We start from the raw sequence: 23,343 nt of genomic DNA on the forward strand, positions 1-23,343 counted from the left end.
TCCAAATAATGTATTTACTGGAGGGTGGTCCTCTCCTATAGGGGAGCAACAGCCTGCCTGGCCTGTGTGCTGACGCATTTCTTGGGGCACTCAGAGGCAGCGTTGGGGAATGGCAAGAAGCAAGGAAAGTCAAGTTCAGGAAGAGCTGCTGGACTGAGCACCAAAGAGAGGGCTCCTGGACCTGCTCCCCTTCCTGGAGAGATTGCTGTCTGCTGTTACGACTTTACCCTGAGCTTGCAAACCCAGAGAAATATACAGAGACACCGTGTAGGAAGCATGAAGACATTGGAAGGCAGCTGGCCTTTAACTTTACTTAGTCCTTTGGGAGGCTTGGGGTCCCTTTCTAACAAGACTAAAGTCCTTGAGGCTGTCAGTGTTTGAGTTGTCATAATTCCCAGGATTACATTTACCAAACATCCAGGGACATCATTTTCAATGTCCTATTAAAAACAACAGGGAGCTCAAACCTAAGCTAAGCATGTACAGAATTGACTAGAATCCATGGGTCCCACAAATTCCTGAACTTGTGAGCTGAGGAAAACTTAGTTAGATGGAAATCTTTTTAGCTGACCCTATTAATGCGAAGGGTTTTGTCTCAAAATCAAGGAGGAAACTCATGGGATCCAAAGAGCATGGGCTTTTGAATTTGATAGACCTGAATTGAAATCTTTTTATGCAACTTATTAGCTAAGTGGCCTTGAGCAAGTTAACCTTTAGACTCTGAACTTTCTCATCTGTTAAATGGGAATGATAATGCTTGTCTGGAAGAGATGACATTAGTACTTAAGGAGAGAATATTAGCAAAATGTTTGACACAGGAATTTTCAATGGAAGTTATTTAATTCTAGTAACTATCATTGAGCATCTTAATAGCAATCATATCTTCACTGATATTTCAATATGATTTGGCTGTGGATGTTATTTATAAAGTGTTTACTTTCCTACCATAAGAAGTATAATGTATAGACATAATTAAGGTATTTGCTTATTTGGAAATCTTACCGTCTAATCCTTCTGAATAGATCAGTAATCACTCTTCAGAATTGCAGCTCTAAAAAAGTGTGACCAGATAGAACCTCTACTGACTTTAGGAAATAGCTTGGAAGATTAAAAAAATTTAAATCCGTGATGTAATTTGTTTTCTATCATTTGCCTTTGTCTCCTGGGAGTAGCATGCCCTTCATCTTCAGAATCCATTTAACCAGGAGTTCTGGTTGGCTGAATTTTACTCAGCCGACTTAATTTTTACTTTAACCCTCCTCATCCTCTGTCACGTCTTCCCAAAGTAAAAACTTACATTTTAAACCTGCAGAGTTGAATTTCATTAGCAGGATGAGACTTCAAAAGAAATGCCTTTAAAATGAAAATTTGTTTTAGTTACTATTTCCTAAGCTGTGTTTAGAAATCAGCTCTGGCAAATTTAAAGCTTCAGTGAACAGAAAACTTGCATCTAGCCTGACACCTTGGAAGCTTGGTTTCATCTCAGGGTCACTTAAAACAACCTATTTATAAACCCATGGAAAAAAAGCAGGGTTTTCAATAGCAGGAACTACTGACCCTGAAACTACAGGGAGATGAGTTGGGTGCCTTGATGACACAGACGGCTGGCCATGGCAGTGTCATAGATGAGAGCTGCAAGGGCTTGGCGGGTCGTGGGGTCCTAGAATGCTTTCAGAACAAATCAATAACCAGTACGATAAAGCAGTTGTGTGAAATTACTACTTTATTCAAACTCATGGTGTCCTAACCTGTTGAGCTATGACTTGAGCTTTTGATACGGGAAGTGTGAGAAGAGCTCATGCAAGTTTAATTTTATCAAATGGGATATTCTTTCTTGTTCCTGCTTTCCACCTCACTTATTGGCTGCTCTTTTTTTAATTAAAGCATTCATGATTTTATTTGGTTAAACACTTTAATTTTGCTACATTTTGCAAACCCAGTCTACCTGGAAATATAATGGTTGTAGTCTTATGCATAGACATCCTCTGCTACATCCACCAGAGACTACAAATGTGGACAATTTTTTTTTTTTTTGAGACCAGGTCTTGCCCTGTTGCCCGGGCTGGAGTGCAATGGCATGATCTCAGCTCACTGCAACCTCCATCTCATGGATTTAAGCAATTCTCCTCCCTCAGCTTCCCAAGTAGCTGTGACTACAGGTATGCACTATCACGCCTGGCTAATTTTTGCATTTTTAGTAGAGATAGGATTTCACCATGTTAGCCACGCTGGTCTCGAACTCCTGACCTCAGGCAATCTGCCCGCCTCAGCCTCCCAAAGTGTTGGGATTACAGGCATGAGCCACCTCGCCCAGCCATGGACAGATTTTCTAAAATGAATTCTGCCTAAGAAGTGGGGGCAGTAAACTGGACGAGGTGGCTCATGCCTATAATACCAGCACGTTGGGAGGCCAAGGTGGGCAGATTGCCTGAGGTCAGGTATTTGAGATCAGCATGGCAAACATGGTGAAATCCCGTCTCTACTAAAAAAAAAATACAAAAAAATTAGCTGGGCATGGTGGTGCATGCCTGTAATTCCAGCTACTCCAGAGGCTAAGGCAGGAGACTCCCTTGAACCCAGGAGGCGGAGGTGACAGACAGACTTTGTCTCAAAAAAAAGAAAAAGTGGGGGGAGTATAGCCAGAGATTAAGATCTCAAACTGTATGGTCAGGAAAACCTTAGTTAGAATCTGAGTTTCACCTTAGGAGCTGTGAGACTTTGGAAGAATCATGTAACTGTCCAAACCTCTGTTTCCACTAATGCAGATAATAATCACACAGGCTCTCTCATGGGGTTGTTATAAGGGTTAAATGAGATAACGCACATAAAGCACTTAATACAATGCCAAGCCTGGAGAAACAACATTCAGTAATCATTATCTGAAAGCCATCTGAATATACATTCGTGTTTATTTACATTAGAAATAATCAATGAAATGGTATAAAAAATTACTCTAAAATAAATTTTATTGCCTTTCTCTTTTTGTAATCTGCCTTAATGCTGAAAACTTAGAAAAATTGGTAAAAAAAATAATATATATATATAATTGATCCTTAATCCCATCACCCAGAATGATAAATAACCATTATCATTTTGATGTATATTATTGATTGTATCAATATTTTTAAGAAAAATGCGATTCTACTTTCTTTGTTCAACAAATATAGTACTTAGTGTGTTTGTATTATAGTACTTCCTCTATCCTATTGTGTTCTAGGCACTGTACATTTTTTAGTCCACCTTTCCTTCATAATATGTTGTGCAAATGTTTTTATGAAGTTAAATAGTGTGGAAGGAGCTTATAAAGGCCTCCAGCTTCCTCAGGGTTATCTCAGATTTCCATTAAGTCCTTTAAAATTTTTCCTGGATGAATGAACATACAGGAATTAAACATGAATTCATAAGCTAAAATTGAACGGAAAAGGTGAGAAGGACTGCAAAGATAAAGAACACTGGTGAAATATTAGCAAGAAACTGACCAAGAGTCAGGGTACTGAGCTCTAGTAGTCTCAGGTCTGCCATTTAAGGAGCTGTAACTTCTAATTAAAGCCCTCACCTGTCCCCCTAATGGGGGATGGAGTAGAGGTTTCCCAAAATTTCCCGAAGCTCCGAAGTACCACGACCCAAGCATCCAACTGCTACCAAGAAATGGCCCTAATGGTGAAGAGATAGCCCTAATGATGTCACAGCACCTGATATGGGTTGTTTGTGTGAAATGACCAGGGGGTAAGTGAGCCCCTAAACATGGCCTGGAGAGAGTGACATGCTTTAGACAAGGATTTCTTCATTTTAGTAGACTAAGAGGGTCTTTAAAGCAAATGCCAAGCTAAACAGAACAAAAATTATGATCAGAAAAATGCTCCAATGTCAGGAGAGAGGGGGATAAAACTGCATTCAGAGGCTAGAGCTAATACTTCTCTCAAAGGCCAAATATGATATATAGTCCCTTTGGGAAGGTATAGCTCAAATAAAATTGTTAAGTGCAAAAGTCAACAAAATATCTACTGTTTTTCCTTTAAAGCTTCACTAATTTGTCCATAACTAAATATAACAAGACCAGGATCTGGTGGAAAAGAAGCCACATAAAATACTTGCACACAGACTGTTTTTCATCCAGGGCTCCCTTTTGATTTTAGAACTTGGGCTCGCTCTCTGTCCTTTTCCTTCTTCCAGAAGCTGCTTCCGGAGCTTCTGTTCTGGATTAGCTCCTGTCCTCTCTTGGGTCGGTAGATGTAAGGACACTTCTGAAATGGCATCTGCCCCACTACACTGCTCTCAGGGACGATGGAAGCTCTCTGCCTCGTGACCTTTACCACTTGGTTCTGGGGCATGCTTTTGGCAGCTCCGGTCAGGGTCCCGTGGGACTGTGAACCCAGGTCCCCAAGGTGCCTGCTTCTGCATAGATTGGTTGGAGGAGATGGTGGGGATTCTGTGAGAAAGCAAATGAAATGATCAGCATCCAGTGAAATCCCTTTGTTGTGAAAGAACAGAAAGGTGATGTTAACAGCCGGAGACAATCGGTGTGTTTCCCCACCCCCAGCACTCCGCCAGGGCAGAGGGAAAGCCTTTTCGTAAGCAGGACTTTGCCTGACCGGGTTTAAGTGTGTATGGCTATTTCTGTTGAGAAACTCATGCTTTGGGGGACCCAGAATCTCTTTGGTTGTTTTTTTCAAAAAGCCACAGTGGGGTGCTGTAGCGACAGGATCTCACCATTAACTTTTAATTTCTTTGCTTTTGTTGGTCACTTAACATTATTTAAAAGTATGTTTTGGCTGGTGAATAATGCTTTTGGATTGCATTCAGAATGCATAAACAGCTGTTGTAAAACTCACTCTCTTGGAAAGAAAACCTATCCAGAGGGGCCAGGTGGTGCAGCGGATTAACTCATGTGCCTTTAACCTTGGTGAGACCTGGGTTCGAGTCCTGCTAGGTCACCCCTAAAAGAGCAAGTGTCAGTTTTGTTTTGCTTTTGGATCCAGTCGCTTACGTGTTTGTTCAGATCACACAGCTCCCCAAATCATTTGGCCCACATCTACACCATTGGCAGTTTCTACTTAAGGGAGGGCCAGTCCTGAAATAGCAGAGTGTCGCAGGTCAGCACTAAAGTACATTGGCAGAGATGAATGGGGAAGTTACAAGCTTATGAACACCTGCAGCTCAATGCCTGGCTCCAGCCAATGCAATGATTTCTTCACTTTTTTAAGCACTAAATTTGGTAGTGACAGGAAGAAAAAAGTTTCTCCCAATTTTTACACGTATCGTGTACATGCAAGACTGGAACTGGATTTAAAAGTCTGCATTCTTTCATTGCAGACGTCAGAATCCGGAGCATGATATTATAGCCACGTTTGGAAAAATTGGTTTCCTCTTCCTCAGAATACTTGGTGAGGGTCAGACCTTGGTTTTTCTCCTACTTTGCTTTTTTTGTCTGTAATTTCGCTCAATCCATTTATTCTGGGGCCTCAATTTCTCTGTCTTTGAAACGGGAATACCCTGGAGACATTATTTTCTACGTTCTTAATTACCTAAGAGCAGCATTTTGAAAATTGAAATTATGTTTGCAAAACATAGCTAATTCTCTGGGTGACAATAATTGGGTACATGCAAACTATCATTACTGTGAGAGGAATTACTTGACAGGTTACTTCTTTGACCCCCAATTAGTAATTATGTAAGTTTGAATTGTGCTGGGTTTATAATATTTTCTCCGAAGATATCAGCTGAGATCAGATGACCAGAATATTGGGATGCTACCCAAAACAGCATCCATTGGCTGACTGCATCCTCAGTGGTGAACATGGCCCCAATAATGGACTCTTAACCTGTGTGGACCCACTTTGTGTTTAGGGATTGGCCTCATTACCTGGAGCCCAGTAATGAAATGCTCTGCAGTACAAAGGCCAGCCCTTCGCACGGTGAGGATATGATTGATGAATAGTTTGGATCTACAGCAAGACATTTTCCATAAATGCACGGTGGCTAGCTCATTCTTCTTGCTTCTCCGTCAGGTTCATCAGCACCAGGATCGGGGAGAGACCTTTCAGTGCCAGCTGTGCCCTTTTACTTCCTCACGCCACTTCAGCCTGAAACTCCACATGCGTTGCCATCAGCACTTCCTGAGGACAGAAGCCAAGGTGAAGGAGGAGATCCCAGACCCAGATGTCAAGGGATCTCCCCACCTCAGTGACAGTGCCTGCCTGGGGCAGCAAAGGGAAGGAGGAGGGACAGAGCTAGTGGGGACCATGATGACGTCTAACACTCCAGAGAGGACTAGCCAGGGAGGGGCTGGCGTCTCGCCTTTGCTGGTGAAGGAGGAACCCAAGGAAGATAACGGCCTGCCCACCTCCTTTACTTTGAATGCTGCCGACAGGCCCGCCAACCACACAAAGCTGAAAGACCCCTCCGAGTATGTGGCCAACAGTGCGTCAGCATTGTTCAGCCAGGACATCTCTGTTAAGATGGCGTCTGATTTTCTCATGAAGCTGTCAGGTACTTGAATAGGGTTGTATTCTCCCTCTCTCCCTCTTTCTTTCTCTCTCTATCAGTATTCTCATCTGCAAAATAAGCTGGTAGAGCTAGATGATTTCAAGTTCCCTTTAAATTTGGATAGTCTGCACATTCGTACATTTTCTCCTTGACTTTGTGTATGTGTGATCCTTTGGAAGTCGTATTGCTTTGGCTTGGGTCTCAAAACAGTAGGGATTGTTGATTTCCTTCTGTTTTTTTTCCCCTTGGTGAGTTCTTATTGTAGGGGGGAAAGGTCGCATGGTAAACCAGGTTTGTGTCAGTTGCTTGTGTGACCTTGGGCCCTGTTTAACATGTCTCTTCTGCACTGGACTCGCATGGAATACCTCATTTTGGCATTATTCAAGTTCTTTACTGTCTTAATTTATAAGATTTTTAAAGGACAGACATACAAAGGCTACGATTAAGAATTACAAACTTCTAAAATTTGAGCAGATGATGACTATCTTTAATAAGCTTTTCAGGTTTTTTTAATGGGAAATTTTTTTATTGTGGCAAAATATATTTAACATAAAATTTACCATTTTAACTATTTTAGGTGTACAATTCAGTGGCATTAAGTACATTCACATTGTTGTGCAAACCATTACCACCATCCATCTCAAGAACCTTTCCATTCTCTCCAACTGAAACTCATTAAACAGCTGTCAATTCACCTCTCCCCCCAGGCCCTGGGGACCACTGCTTTATGTCTCTGAATTTGACTACTCCAGGGACCTCATGTAAAGTGGAATTTAAAAACACATTAAAAAAAAATTTCTTTAAAAAAAAAAAAAACTGCCCTGATCCATTTGGGAAAAAAAGATGGAGTATAAATTATAAAGATGTGTTCTTATTAGTTGACATTACTTTCCATCACCATCAAATTGTACGTGATGTTTCTCGGTTTTTTGTCCTTTTTTTCCCCACATATTTGATTTAGGTTGTGGTGTTGAACAGGAGCATCAAGGTGTTAGGGCACTCTGTTTTTTCTATCATTCTCTTTTGGAATAAGGTGTGTTGCAGGATTGTGCGGCTACTCATTACGTTTTTAAAAGTATGATTTTAAATTTTAAAAGAGATGTAGGGGGTGGGGAAAGGTCGGTGGAGAATTGGTTCTGTCTTTCAGTGAAGATGGCAGTCCCCATGATGATTTCCAAATGCCATTTCAGCTCTTTGGAGATTGACAATACCCTTTTAAATGGAGAATAATTGGTCACCGCCTTCCTTTAAATGGACTGTGAGTCGCATTTCACTAAATGTCATTGCCAGGTGAATTAGAGGTTCAGCTCCACTCTGAAGTCCCTTTGCTCAGCGACACTTCAGTCGGGTCTTTTGGAATGTCGCCCTCATCCCAGATCTTTGCTCCTTAGGAGTGGGAGACACTAGTTGGAAGAAATGAGGAAAGGTAGGATGGAAAGTCAGGTGTCCCAGAAATGAACCAAGTAGGCAAAGAGCAGGGAATGTGACAGTGAAGCACACTGACCTGCAGTGAGAGTGTGGGGATCCTATGCTGAAATTGGCCAAGTCACGGATTAAAATGCTTCTGACTGTGGTCCTGAAGAACGCCGGCTTCTCTGCTCCTCATCACCCCTCTCCCCCGACTTCTCCCTCTTCTATTCCAATGTAGGGGAAAGTGTGATTTTTTAGCGACTTTGAGTTTCATATTTAAAAATTTTTGAAGCTGTGAGGAAAATGCATGTTTTCATGCATTCCATGTTCGCTGTCCTGATCGTTCAGGATTTCACCTCCGGGGGAACTCTAGTTTTTCCCTAATTGTCTTGCCTGTCAACATGATAGCAAAAGGGACTTCTTTTATGGGTCCTTATAGTGCAATCCCCAGAGAAGGAATGCAAATGACATATTCACATAGCATAGCTTAGAAAGGGGACATTTCTTTACCTAATAGACAGGGGCAATCTGAGCGGAGGTGAATGACCCTGAGTAAGGTGTTACTCCCTTCACTCCATGCTCCAGGGATATTTTAAAATCTGGAGGAAGGTGAGCGGGAGCAGGGAAGGTTTGGACTTTGGATAAAGCACTGTGTATCATGTGTGGTTCCTGCTGGGCTCAGCTCTGAGTGCCCACATTAGGCTCTAATTAGCTCCAGACCCAATCTCAGGGAGCATAAGATAAGGCTGCTTAGCGCCGGCACTGCAAACAGCAGAAACACGAGGGGAGAAGCCAGTTGATAGGTTGGGGTGAAGAACTGCACATCAAAGCCTTACATTGTGGTCTGTGTTTTCAGTTAGCTATTGATGGGGAGTTGTTTATGGTTTGGCAGTCAGAATATTTACTGACTGATCAATTGGTGTAAGAAAACAGATAACAAATGCACACACTATTTATGCAAAAGGCCCATGCAGCTATTTTATGGTGGCTTACTAGAGGTCCTGAAACCTGACTTGTATGCACTGTTACCTAGCAACCTGTTATAAAGTCACCGGGGAGAGAGTTGCATCCTTAATTTTTGTGTGTGTGCATATTTGGATGTAAATGTAAACTTGGTGACTGTGGCGGTGCAGCTCAGGAGAGAAGATGTGTTAAAAGGAAAGGAATACATTTTCTGGAGCAATTTTTTTTTTTAATTTTTCTTACTCTCTGGTTGGTCTCGCCATACATTCGATAGCTGCTTTCGCTGTGGTGCCCTACCTGGCTGTGTCTGTGGTTATGATTTAGGGACAGAAAGGCTAAATCCCAGGGAGCTGCGGCTGAGTTTCTAGCTCTTCCCATAATCAAATGTAGTGAACTAGTGGCTAGTCTCGGGCCTTGTCCCTCGGCATTATAACGGCGCCATTGTTCTTGCACTGAATTTTTTCCCTGGGCTCTGTCCGTGCACCTGCTGGTACTGTAGGGTGCAGCTGTTTGTGGGCACTGAGTCTGTGAATCTTTGTGCCAGCCAGATCACTGTCTGCAAAACTGGAGCACAGTGACAAATTCAAGCGTGTAGACACCTACTTGTTTCCAAAAGAGAGAAAACACTTGATGCTTTCTTGCCTGGTTATTAAGAGGAGTCTTTCTTGCTCCTTCGACTAAAACGAAGCATAAAGATGACTGAATGGAACCCAATGGGATTAAAAGTCAGTGGATAGAATGCTGTTTTAAATGGACTCTCAAAGCCTCCCACCCCCACTCCTGTTAGAGGTTTCTTAATGTGCATGATTGTGAAATAAAACCCCGTCTCCTAACCATCAGCTATTCTTCTGACTGACCCCACACTGAACATTGCTTGGTCCTTCAAGAATAATGCTGCTTCCAAAACTGAGGCTTCCAGGCCTGGCATCGCAGTGGATTCAGGGAAGAAGAGTATGGGTAGCTTTCTGGGCTGACAGAGAAATGAATTTTATAAATTTCGCCCATGGTTTAGACTGAGGCAGGCCTGAGAGGGCTCCAAGCCTGTATGTTCCAGTCGCTCTTTCCTGGAAGCTGGAAGGCATATGCAAATCATTGCATGTCAGGGCAGGTGAGCCAGTGGTCATGTGGCTAGGGGTGTTCAGGGAATAGGTACTCACCCGACTGTGGAGAGCTGAGTTCCTGCTGATTCTGTGCCTTGTCGCCCATAACCAGCAGCAGTTCTTAACCTCGGCTGCACATTAGCCTTGCCTGGGGAGTTTTTCACAAAATGCCAGGGTCCAGAAATTATGATTCACTGGGATAGGCCCTAGACATTGGTATTTTCTTTAATATCCTCAAACGATTTTAATGTGCAGAATGATTTTAATGTGCAGCCAGGGCTGAGGACCACTGATGTGGATATAAACTTGGTACCTGGTACTGTATTTTTTGGGACAGCTGTGGTTTTCATCGGTGCAGTTTTGTTCCTGTGGTCTCCACCCTAGACCACGAAACAGGGCATGGTGGTATGAGATGGGCGTGTGGCTTTCACCATAAGTTAAGATTGACATGAAGGAGAGGCCTGGGTGAGCCGTGCTCAGGGATCTCCAGGTAGTTCCTTGTGGGGCCTCCTGACAGGGGATTTTCTCCAGTCAAAAAGTCTCAAGACTCCGCGCAGAGCATCAAGGAACTGGGAGGGTCATCGTTATTAGAAGCCTGATTAAAAGTTGCCTGCAACAGTGGCCTTACATCATTTCTTTTTCTGAAAACTACACTTTTAAAGATACAAAATTTAATTCTAACTCTCCAGATTATAACCAAGCAGTTGACAGAAACTTGGCACTTCACTTGTTGGCTGGGAATATCTTTTTGTCCCTGGTTTTCCAAAATAAAAGATATGTCATTTCAACTATTTTTAATTTGGAAGACAGCAAAAATTGTTGTGCTGTCTCCCACATTATATTAATTTCGTAAAATTCAGACCAAAATAATTTTAACTAGGAGACATGGACTTCTTTAAAGCAGCAACTTACTTTTAGCCTCACAGAGACAGTTTGTGAACAAATGGCTAGAAGCTAACCATTTCTGACTTATTAGTAGCTCAGCCATTAAACAGCAAAGGTGTTCACGTATAAATGTAGGGTATAGGTTAATGTGTTTGTGTCATATACTGTAGTTTTCCATCAGCCTTTGTTCTACAACTTCCATCTATTTCACATGATTTTAAGCCTCTCGTAGGTACAATACAGGTTTTGTGTAAATGGCGGCTCCCAATCTTGCTTTACCTTCATTTGTGCTGCTGGAGAAGGAGGGATGGGAGATGCCCATTGAACCAAGTCATCTTCATTGCCCAGGGGCTCTGATTGCCTTTCTCTAAAGGCAATCATCTCAACAAATGAGCCTTCTTCCAAGTAAATGCCATCCTTGTGTTATTCACACCCTGCGACTGCAGTGCCAGCAGCCAGGGGGCTCTTCCACTGCCCACGCCTGGGCATGCCTGTCCCAGTCAGGTGGTTTCTGACAGCTTCCCTTTGCATTTCCAGTTTGGCCCTTCCTTTTAACCCTGCCTTGTTTTCCTCGTGATGGGCACTCACCGATCATGTGACTAAAATTCCTCATGTGAGGAGCTGCATTTAGGGGCCTTATATGTGAAAGCAGCTTGAATGCCCTTTTGAAATCTTTGACTTTATTGAGCTTGGTGATTCATATGAGAGGGAGAGTGTGACTCTTTCCTATTTTTCAGTGACTTGCCACTCATGAGACAAGCACTGACTTGAGTTAAGAAAGGGAGAGGTGGGATTATAGGTAAGTGGGACCTGGAGGATTATGAGTGGGGCCTGGATTGCTTACACACACAGGTTGAGTTCTTATGCTAGTTGCTCATTGCTTATTATTTTTACTTCATTTAATGCGTACTCTGTGCCCTTTAACTTTTTTGAACCTCGTAGCAATACCATAAGTAGGTGGTATTAGTATTCCCATTTTACAGATGAGGAAACTGACAAGTGGAGAGGTTAGGAGTCTTGCCCAGGTTAGCACAATGAATAGGTGTTGGAAGTGGGATTCTAATCCAGGCAGCTTGGTTCCAGGTTTCCCTTCTCCAGGCTGTCTATACCCCCAAATTACAGAAAGAAGCAGCAAAAACAGCGAACGGCACAAAGGGCTCTGTTCTCTGCCCTTCTTGTGTGTTGTGGAATTAGCCAGAATTTCAGCATGTTCTGGATGCTGTTATGTCAGACAACTTCAGAATTTGTGTTAATAGCTTTAGGCATCTCAGGAATTATTTAGTGCAAATAGAGCATGAGAGTAGGGCCAACTGGTATTTCTGCAGAGCTTCATAGTGTATAGTGTATTTCTAAGTATATCATTTCATAACAAGTAGGTAGATGAGAAAACTAAGATTTGGGGTAAATAGCTGTAGAAGAGTCATGACTGGAATCCAGACCTTTCTTTCCTCACTGTGCTGGATAGAGCGTACCTAGTTCTAGAATTGCCATGAGAGTGATTTTTTATCTTGATAGACCCCTGGGAAATTTTACCAAAGTCTATTGTATCTGTAAAAACAAAGCAAAGTGTCATTCTCCTTGAAGTTCGCTCTTTTTACTACTGTTGTTATTATTGTTACTGCTTCTACTATTATTATTATTTTAAGAGCTATAATTAATCAAAGGTGCTTACAGTGAGCTGGGCATTGTGCCAGCCACATCATGTAATTTCTCATTTAACCTTCACCACAGCCCTGTAGGGTCTGTAATAGTAAACCTAGGTTATAGATGAGGAGGCTGAGACTTAAAGGTTTTGGCTGCAAGGGACAGAGCAAGGATACGGCTCTGGGTAACAGCAAAAGCTTGGCTCTTGACCACTTAATTAGCTATTACCTATTTTTTTTTCTCAGTTGAGCAAACTGTCTTTTGACCTCCGTCTGCTTCACTGTTTATTTTCCTTGGCTTCAAACCATGGCATCATTTCTAATGCATGCACTTTCAGTCACTAATCTGGTTAAATTTTTTATGTCTTCAAAATTGTACTGAAATTTTTATCTACACTCCTTCCCTTCACGTGCAGCCTCCTCCTCACGCCTTGAAGTTGCCCCTTCAGCTCCCCCCGGTGCCTTTTCCACCTTAGCACCGTCCCCACCCATCCACCCAGCATTTCTGATGGACTCTTCTTCCAGTACCTCTTGCATCAAATCATACTCCTGTCTATCTAGCTCTTTTCTTTCCTTCCCATCTTCCCTCCTTCCCTCCCTCCCTGCCTCCGTCCCTCTATTCTCTCCTTCTTCCCTTCCTCCATTCCTTTCTTCCTTTCTCTCTCTGTCTTTCCTTTCCTTGTCTTGTCTTATCCTTTTTTTCTTTTGAGATGAAGTCTTACTCTGTCACTCAAGCTGATCTTGAACTGCTGACCTCCGGCAATCCTCCCACCTCAGCCTCCCAAGTAGCTGTGCCTTACAGGCACAGGCCAAGGCCACCATGCTCAGCCCCGGCTCTTTTCTCCTGAGTAACCATCTCCCCACTCCTCTCAGGAAAACTGTTAACAGTCTTTGCCAGCTCATGAACATACCCCTCTCATTTCCATTTCTACCTTTATTCATGTTGTTCTTGGGGTTTGATCATTGCAACCATGGAATTGCATGTGTACCTTCCTCCTCTTGAGGGGAGCTACAAAGTCACAGTGTAAAGAGGTGGGCCTTTGGAGAGGGGAATCATAGCCATTTCGTGGTCTGCTATAGTCCAGAGTTCTTCAGATTCTCTGAGTGATCCGCAGTGACAACAATCATTTACAAACTGATCTGTAAACCAGAATGTCAGCATATTAATTTAAAATGACAGGTATAGCAGTCAAGAGGAGATGTCATTTGGGGCAGGTGGATACTGACTTTCCTGAAAAAGGTTGGGAATCTATTATCCAATCTTCAGGTTTTCTTTCTTCTAGTCTCCAGGCAAACCACTCCCTTGCTGTTCATACATTTCATTCTTTGGCCATGTTAATAGTTGGAATTTACTCAGGGCTTGATTGGTTTTCCAGGACTTGTTCTTCCTGCTTTTGACAAGGGAGATATCCTGTCTGTTAAGTGGATTACTGCAAATGGCTACCTTTGTCCTTTGTGGGTTGGTTTTAGTAGTTTAGTTTTTACAGAAAAACTTTATTTATTTTAAAGTTCTTGAGGCACTGCTTACTGGCTACCTTTGACCCTTCTCCAGAGGCTGTTTTGCCCCTTTGGCTGTCATAGGGACCTTTACAGTCTTGGTTTGGGTACATAGGCCCTGAAGTGTGGCCAAGGATTAGCTCAGGTGGGGATTAATGAGAAATATGAGATGGCTAAATTTCACTAAACACTAATTATAAAATGATTTAAGAGAAATTAAAGAGCAAGATTTAAAAATATTTAGCGAATGTTCTAAACATTCCATTTGAATATAATACGCTTAACATATAACAGTCATATTTAACCGTTATTAATTATTATTTAATTAAATCTTGGCTTTTCTTATGATTTCAGAAGGCAATTTCTCACCCAAAGCACATCATAGTGCTAAAAAATCTCAGATCCCCAGCCTGTTCATTCATTCATACATACATACATATATACATACATACATACACACTGCTAACAAGGGAACTTGGTTAGACAGAACAGTACCAGCTTGTTGTCTTGAGAGTTAAGTTCTGATTCTGGTTCTATTAATGAGCTGTGTGATTTTCAAAAGATCGTATCATCCTCTGAGCCTGTGTTTTCTTATTGTAAAATAAGGGAGTAGAAAACAGTAATGGCTTTCATTTTGTTTCAAAAGTTCACATTTATTACATTTACCTGTTTAAAAAGCCAAACAATTAGGGGGAAAAAAGTTGCTATTTGGTGAGCAGAAAATGTGACACTGCAGTGCTATGAGGGAGCAGAGTCTGAAGCAATGTGATCATCTCGTATATTTCTAAATTTATTTTGCTGATCTCAGTTTGAAAAAATACAAGTACAGTTTCACATAGTGGCAAATGGGAACAGATTTTTAACAACTTGTCTTGTAATTTCAGGTTCTCCTCAATTAAAGAAGAGTACAAGTTTTTGTTTCAAAGTTGACAGCATTTAGCAACTGCCCTCACTCCTTATAATAAATGAGAGATAAGCAGTATCCAAAACTCAGAATATGCCCTAAAGCCATCTGTAATTCTGTGTCAACTACTTGGTTATTACTCACTTAACTATTATTTGGGAAATGTATTTAATCTCTCTAGGTCTGAGATTTCTCATCTGCAAAATGGGGATTATACTAGTGCCTACCTCAAAGGGTGATTGTGAGGATCAGATAACTTAATACAGGTAAATCCTTAGTGTATCACCTGGCTCATGTTATGTGCTCAATCAACGATCTAGCTATATCTGTATCTATCTATGTGCCTATCTATCTACATATGTCTGTCTGTTAGCTATGGTCAGAAGCTGCACCAAGCACATACACTTGATGCACTTGAACCTACCCTTGCATTTAATTTAAGGACAGCTGGCCATGTCTAGAGAAATTTTTCTTTTTTCACAGGTAGGAAGTACTTCTGGCTACTAGTGCGTAGAGAGGCCAGGGATGCTGTTAAACATCTTACAATGTGCAAGACAGTCTCCCACGCCAACTCCTCCCAGCAGATTATCCAGTGGTGTTGAGGTTGATAAACACTAATTTAAAGTATGTATACAGGCTCTAGTACTACTATAATTATATATGGACACACATGCATAGGCCTGAACTTTTTGAAAAACCAGTGCCAAGGCAGCCACTTCATTACTGATGACATATTACTAGAACTGCAGCATTCCTGTTAGAGCGGGAGAAACTGCTTTACGAGGGCGCTACACAAAACTGAATTAACTTGTCAACACAAGTTAACACATTAGCAGTCTCCAGTATGCTGATGTTTTATATATAATGCAGTAGATGATGCATACTTTGAACTTAAATTTTAACTTAATTTTAAAACAATTTTTTAAAACTTAAATTTGAAACAAACATTTGTTGGAACTCGTAAAGCATATCTGAGGGTTCCTTGGAGCACCATTTGAAAACCATTGCTCTGTAGTCCCTTCCAGGCCCAAGTCTTTGGGTCTGGTTTAGGGTGAGGTCGTAAATAAAATTCTCAGTGGCCTTGCTTTTCACAGAGCAGTTCAGCATTTACAAAATTGCCATACTCTGAACTGAAAGAAAGTTCTGTCTCATTAAGCTCAAGAAAAGGTGTCATTTTCCTTCACCAGAGGGAACCAACAAAACAGAAGCATTCATTTTGCAGTCGATTTCTTCTCTTTCATCCTCTTAGTCAAATCTTCACAAGATTCCTTCCTACCAGAAAATGTCCTTTTTCTTCAGGCGAAACCCACCCTTCCCTTTCTAATGAAAAATGCTTAATCCACTCACATCACTTATTTTCCAAAGCCACGGTTCACCTGCTGAGGATAGCGTCCCTCTTAAAGGTACCTGGGTGTCTTGGAGAGAAAGGAAAGGGTTTGGATGCATTTCCAGTGAGAACCTTTGAGCCTAGTTTCTCTGTGAATTAGATCTGTGATTTGGGGCATCAGTTTCTTAACCTTTTGGGACCTTAGTTTCCTCACCTGTGAAACGAAGATAGTAATAACATCTATCTCCTGTGGTTGATGGAAGGCAAGATTCCTGAGTCATTGCTCAAGTGCTAGTTGTATGCATCGTTAAAACAAATGATGGTCTTTAGAAGGAAGTTATATAGTATTTTCCCTAGTAATACGGAAGTTATATAGTATTTTCCCAATTACTATATAACTAGAAAATACTATATATATTTTATAGATATATATATATAGTATAATATTATAGTAATGAAACTATATATTTTCTAGTTATATAGTAATATAAAAAATAATATAGTATATACAACTAAATATATATATATATAAAAAATATATAGTATTTTCTAGTTATATAGTCATTACCTAGAATTGGAAAATTGGAATCATCTTATCCCAGCAGCTTTCCCATTCCTTTCCCACGTTTGCATTTATCTTGAATCCTTCATAAATCCTCAAAAAAGCTGGTTTCCTTCAAGTACATAAACTCCATCAAGTACATAAACTGAGAGGTGTGTGTAATTGATCATCAGAGTGACCCAGGTCCTAGGATGCTGGGAACAAACAGTGAGAGAAGGGGCCTCTTGATTCGCAGGGGCTTCCTCGCCACATCAAAAGTTCAGTATCCGGAAACTTTCAAGTACGTAAACAGAAGTCAAGGCAGGTGCTGGTTAAGTCCTTGATTCCACATGTGCACAAATCTTTCTGTGTTAGTAGTAGGAATGAAGTAAAAACTACGTCATGAGTCATAAATGGTTGCTTTTCTCTTAGCAATTTCCCCAAAGAAAAAGAAAACATCTTGAAATCCACCTCTCACTGCACGTGTGGGTTTTTTGTAAAGTGGGATAACTTAAAAGATGATAATTATTAAGTCATATTAATGTTAAAATATAGGCTTTGTGTATTGTTCTTAATGTAAATATTTTTGGTCTTTGAAAAAAGCAGGTTAGCCTTCACATTTCTATTTTCACGTCTTCTATTGAGACTCAAATGTTTGAAAAATTAAAACTTGGGCAAATGAGTGATTTCCACATGCTTTTCTGGCATGTCATTAACAATATTTACATTTCCTCAGCACATTACAATTTTCTGTCATTCCCTGTATTGTCAGAATGAAAACCAGGTATGTAGTGCCTTGTAAATATACAATGCAACAGTATACAGCTTGCCTATTGCCTTTTAAAGTGTCTTTTTGAAGTTCTGTTAAACCCAGGTTGTGCTAGCAATGCTAAATATCTTTACTTTTTTCCCGAAGTCTCTCGTAGCATATACTCTGACTAATACTTCTAGTAATCACTTACATCTGCAGAAAGTATCTGCTTAACAATCTCTAGAAGTTGGGATTTGCTTCTAGGACCTCAACAGTTTTAAGAACTCTAAGATGAATTCTTAGCTTCATCTTAGAATTTAATTTTTTTTTTTTGGGAGATGGAGTCTCGCTCTGTCACCCAGGCTGGAGTGCAGTGGTGTGATCTCGGCTCACTGCAACCTCTGCCTCCCGGATTCAAGGGATTCTCCTGCTTCAGCTTCCTGAGTAGCTGGGATTATAGGCATGTGCCACCACTCCCGGCTGATTTTTGTATTTTTAGTAGAGACGGGGTTTCACCATGTTGGTCAGGCTGGTCTCTAACTCTTGACCTCGTGATCCGCCCACCTCAGCCTCCCAAAGTGGTAGACTTACAGGCGTGAGCCACCGCGCCCAGCCAAATTTTAAAATGTTTTTAAATAAAAGATGCAGCAATGAAGCATTTTAAACATACTTAACCATTCACTTTAAATTGTTCCTTCTCAAAGAATTGAAGACACAGACTTAATAAACACCCTACTTAATTACTCTGTCATGATGAACTAGTGCCCTTGGAAAAGGACTTTATTATAAAGAGTTCTGGGAGAATGGTGTTGGGAGAGAGCAAGCTTTAGAAGGTGACCAGCAAAATCCCCCAAGAAGTGGGGGAAAGGTGCAAAGGGTAGAAATGTGCTAAATAAACTAAGTCCTCTTAGGAGCAACCTTCCTGGTAGAAGTCGGAAGTACATATTTGAGGATTGCACTGTAGACTATGGCATTGTCCCTAAAGGGCTAACTTTTAAGCATTTTTCTTGAGATTTTTCTTGACTTCTCTTTTAGTAATGCTAGAGTTCAAGTGATGATTAGCTATTTCAGTAATGCTGTGGTCTAGGTAGAAAGGCCTTTAACTTTATTTCAAAGGTCTTATCTCCCGTTCAATTATTAAATCCAGAGAAAGCACTTCTGCTTGCTTTTGGTGCAATATTTTGGAGGTCTTAGTTTTTGTTAACCTCAGATAATATTGGAACACCATTACTGGATGCCACTAATTTGGAACGACACATTTTATTCATTCAACAAATATATATATTGTGCGCCAACTATGTGCCAGGCACTCTTCTAAGCGCTCGAGACACATCAGTGTTAAAACGAAAGTTGTTGGGCTCGGCTCGATGGCTCACACCTGTAATCCCAGCACTTTGGGAGGCCAAGGCAAGCAGATCACGAGGCCAGGTTGGTCTCGAACTCCTGATCTCAAGTGATCCACCCACTTCAGCCTCCCAAAGTGCTGGGATTACAGGCATAAGTCACAACGTCCGGCCATAAATTGTTAACATAATAAAATTTAAAAACTATATAGCATGTGATTAGTCTGTTAAACTAAATACCACATAACAAAATACCACAGAGGGGATGGCTTAAATAACATTTATTTCTCTGTTCTGGAGGCTAGAAACCTAAGATCAAGATGTCAATAGGTTTGGTTTCTCCTGAGGCCTCTCTCCTTGGCTTGCAGATGGCCTCCTTCTCATTGTGTCGTTGTGCAGACTTTCCTCTGTGTGCTTGCATCCCTGGTGTCTCTCTCTCTCTCTTCTTATTCTTCTGGTTCTTTAGTGCAACCAGTCACAATGGATTAGGGCTCCATTCTCATGACCTCATTTAACCTTAATTACCTCCTTAAAGATCCTAACTCCAAGTATAGTCCACACTGGCAGGTTAGGGCTTCAACATATGAATTTTGAAGGGACGCAGCTGAGTTCATAACAGTAGGTTATTACATGATAAGAATTTGGAGGGAAAAAAGAAAGGTAGATCAGGGTAAGAGAGGTTGGGAGGATGGTGAAGGTGGTGGTTGCAGTTTTGGAGGGGATGATCAGAGTAGACCTCACTGATCAGGTGGTATTTGAGCAAATTGGAAGATGAAGTATTTTCAAGTTTTATTGCAACGCAAGAGTCCAGAAGTGGAGGTGGTGTGGTGGAGGCAGGTAAGGGACACAGAGTGGGAAGCCCATGGACCTAGGTTCTGGTCCCAGCTCTGTCCTTTCTGGTAGTGAAACTTCCAAATAGTACTTTGGACTTCTGGGGTTCAGTTTCCAAATAAGCTGGTCTGTGTGAACTTATGATTCTAGAATACATATTCTTACAGGGTTATGAGGTGGAAAACAGACTTTGTGCTTGAGTATCGGCTTGGAGTAGGTCGTGGGCAAGGGGGGATAGATGTTTGCTTTAGGGATTTATTTTCATCTTTTTGTTTGTTAAAATGGAATGGGCTTAAGGCTCATTCTAATAAGTGTTTCTAAGAATCCTGTATTAGTATGAGATCCTCTTTCTCAAAAGATGGACACATCCAGTGTAACCAATCATAAGTTCCCACCTCATGGACTGTTAAAGGTAGTGAGATGCCTGTGGAAGTGAAAAGTGGTGGGAAGAGGTGCTTGTCTCTTCTTCCTTGGTCTTTCCTGGGTAGTATGTAGCCCAGTGGGGGAGGTGTGGTACAGTGTGGCTAAGCCACAGAATCCATCCCATAATAGGTCAGTTAGCTTTACCCTGACCACACACTCCACAGCAACCAACCGTGCTAAAAATGGAAAAAGGACATTAGTGGAAAAACTGGTGACATCTGCATAAAATCTAGAGTTTAGATCATCGTAATGTGAATTTCTTAGTTCTGACAAACGTACCATGGTTAGGTAAGATGTTAACATTAGGGAATACTGGGTGAGGGATATATGGGAACTCTTGGAACCATCTTTCCAACTTCTCTGTAAATCTAAAATTATTCCAAAATAAAAACTGTTCTTAAAAAAAAAAAAAAAAAAGGTCATTTTGGACTCGGTGGTGACTTGGGCTACAGACATGGATTTATTCACCATAATCGGAAGAACAGTGCTAAGTACATGCCCCACTGTTTATGGATCAGCAGTAGTGTCATCTTATAATAAGGCAACAGTGGTCTATCTCTAGTCTGAGCTTATCTCTTTGGCAAATTCTCCATCCTCACCTTACCATCACACCCAGGTTTTTGCTTTGGATATTGCCTCTGACTCATGTTTGTATTCATTATCTTATGGCAGAATAATTGCCTGAAAGCATTATTTCATAATAGGATTAGGTGGGGAGAGTGCTAATAAGTCAGGGAGGCAGTGGCATACACAGGAAAGAATGTTTAGAGAAACCAAAGAGAAAATGCCCAGAGACTTTGTAGAGGTAGCCCTTCTTAAAATACTCTAGGTTCACAAGATTCAGAAACCCACACTCTTCAGAGTCGTAGGCCCATGGAGTATATTGTGTGGTTTTGCCCAGGGCCCAGCCTGTTCTGATGAGGTTGTGATCCCTCCAGTGTTAGCACAGTGTGATTGTGCATTCCATACTTCGTTAAGTACCAGGGCGGCTAAGTGGGGGAGTGGCCTTTTTTGTATATATAATCCCTTTTTTCTTTTGACAGCTGCAAATCAGAAGGAGCCCATGAATCTTAATTTTAAAGTGAAAGAGGAACCTAAGGAAGGGGAGTCCCTGAGTGCGACTTTGCCTCGGTCCAGCTATGTGTTCAGCCCCGAATCTGAAGTGTCAGCCCCAGGAGCCTCTGAGGACACACTAAAGCCCCAGGAAGGGAAGGGAAATGTGCTAAGGCGGGACGTGTCAGTCAAAGCAGCCTCTGAACTTCTCATGAAACTCTCAGGTACTTGATTTATTCTAAACTATTCACATTCTGATAATTTCGCTTGCAGGCCAACTGGACTGCTTCCTGCATGGATTATAATTAACCCGATGGCGGCAATATCACATTATTGCTGTGAATTCAAGGAACAATCAGATTACTTGGCTTAAATTCCTGTGTTGTATGTGAGTTTGTTTGTGTAGATTAGCTGTGTACCTATCTTATTAAATACAACCTTTTCCTGACTGTCATGGCAAACTGTTGGAAACCACTGTTGCTTTCTAAGGTGATATAGGCCATAATTTTAAATGGGTTCTAATGATGTTCAAAGCTCTTCTGCTAATTGATCAAAATATCTATTCTTTCCTAATAGAGGACCTGGCATTTTGTGTGTATTTATACTACACTCTTTAAGCACCATTAAAAACATTTTTCTTAACTTCATAAGCATTTGAGATGGCACTTGAAGTAATTACCAATAGAGTGGCAATAAGAGATTTTATGGATAGAGAATTTTATAATGGAGTATTACAATAATTAACCTGTTCTTAAGATTAATGAATCATTCTTTACTAGTATCTCAATGTAATCTCAGCTTATTAAATGTAGGAAAAATAGCTTATAATTTGAAATTTATACAGTTTGGATTTTTTCCCGTGTTATCTCTTATCCGCCCTGTCCCTTTGAAACAGGTAAAAACATAGCGTCTTTTAAATTCAAAGACAGGACTTTCAGAAAGATAGGAAAGGTTTTATCAATAATAATACTTGTCAAGTCATATCCCATCCTTAGTTCATTACCTCTTAAGGGTAATTTTTAGAAACTATATTTAAAATGCTAATATGAATCAAAAGCCGTTTTTAGTTTGGAACTTGCTGTGCTTGAAGGATGAAAGCAAGAAATTCATTAGAGAGACTCCTTTAAGACCTGTAATTTCATCAGCAATTCTGACTGTGTTTCTAGTTGACTAGTGGGTTGGAAAGTAAGAAATTAATAGTGATTTACTTAGTCATTATACCAGAACAGTTGAAATTCCTATACTTACCAGTTGGTGGGGTTAAGAATTCTTTTCTTTGACGTTAATTCAAGTGCATTGGAAGTTCAAGGTAACATGATTTGTTATAAATAAAGCATAATGCAATTATTATATCCTTATCATAGCCCCATTTTCCTAAACGTCACAGAGATAGTGCAGTATCTCCTATGCAGATGAGAGGTCTGGTAAGATTGTACTATTTGCTGTTACAAAAGCTGAACATTTTTATGAAGGATGGTCAAGTGAACACATTTTTTGTATATTTGAACTCTCCTTCCTATGTCAAACAGTGTAGAGTAATCCATTTGTTGTTTCTCTGATAAATTCAAAGAAGCCACATAGCTCCGATTCTTCCCCCATAGAATACACTTTCACATTCCAGTGACTTGAAGCCTTATCCAACAGTGACCCCTGTCTCCCTCCTTATGATCAGATTCTAGAATATAATATTTCTAGCGCAGAGTTTGCTGTGAAGCAAGTGAGCAGAAGAGACTTGGGTAGCACCAGAAGATAATATGCAAAAAATGAGATTTCAGGAGAGATGTTCTTTAAGGAAAACTATTTTATCTTAATCCTTTTGCATGATGAGATTTGAGACACAAGTATGGAATCATTTTGTAGATAATAATGATATCCTTCCAACAGAATATGTCTATCAGCCATGAACATTGAAAGATATTTGTGGACAGCAGTGGTCCTTCTAAATGTGTATGTTGACTTTGGTTGAGTACATGTGCTATGGGGTTCAGCAATAGTTGAATGGATGTCATGGTCCTATTTCCAAAGGGCACCTGCCCCTGCTTCTTGATGTAGAAATGAAAACTTGTTTGAAGGGTAACGACTATTTTTTTTTTTTTTGCCCTGAAAAAAAAAAATCCCTTAGCATTCTATGTGCGTATCTCTTAGGTCAGAGATATGCATCACAATCCTGACCCTTAGATGCTGTG

General features: G+C 40.8%; 1 protein-coding gene across 7 annotated transcripts in view; it reads left to right on the plus strand.

Moving 5' to 3' along the window:
• The window catches only part of ZNF827 (zinc finger protein 827), a 178,567-nt gene that overhangs the window by 47,992 nt on the left and 107,232 nt on the right, over window positions 1-23,343 (plus strand). For 6 of the 7 annotated variants that reach the window (XM_032246457.1, XM_032246460.1, XM_032246463.1 and 3 more), the window contains exons 4-5: window positions 6,009-6,489; window positions 21,148-21,381. In XM_032246457.1, the coding sequence (XP_032102348.1) occupies window positions 6,009-6,489; window positions 21,148-21,381 (715 nt within the window). The remainder of the gene's footprint in view (window positions 1-6,008; window positions 6,490-21,147; window positions 21,382-23,343) is intronic. The other variant, XM_032246458.1, reaches the window with a different exon arrangement.

The sequence above is a fragment of the Sapajus apella genome, unplaced genomic scaffold (assembly GCF_009761245.1).
Source record: "Sapajus apella isolate SASKATOON/1434 unplaced genomic scaffold, GSC_monkey_1.0 scaffold61, whole genome shotgun sequence".
NCBI classification, from domain to species: domain Eukaryota; kingdom Metazoa; phylum Chordata; class Mammalia; order Primates; family Cebidae; genus Sapajus; species Sapajus apella.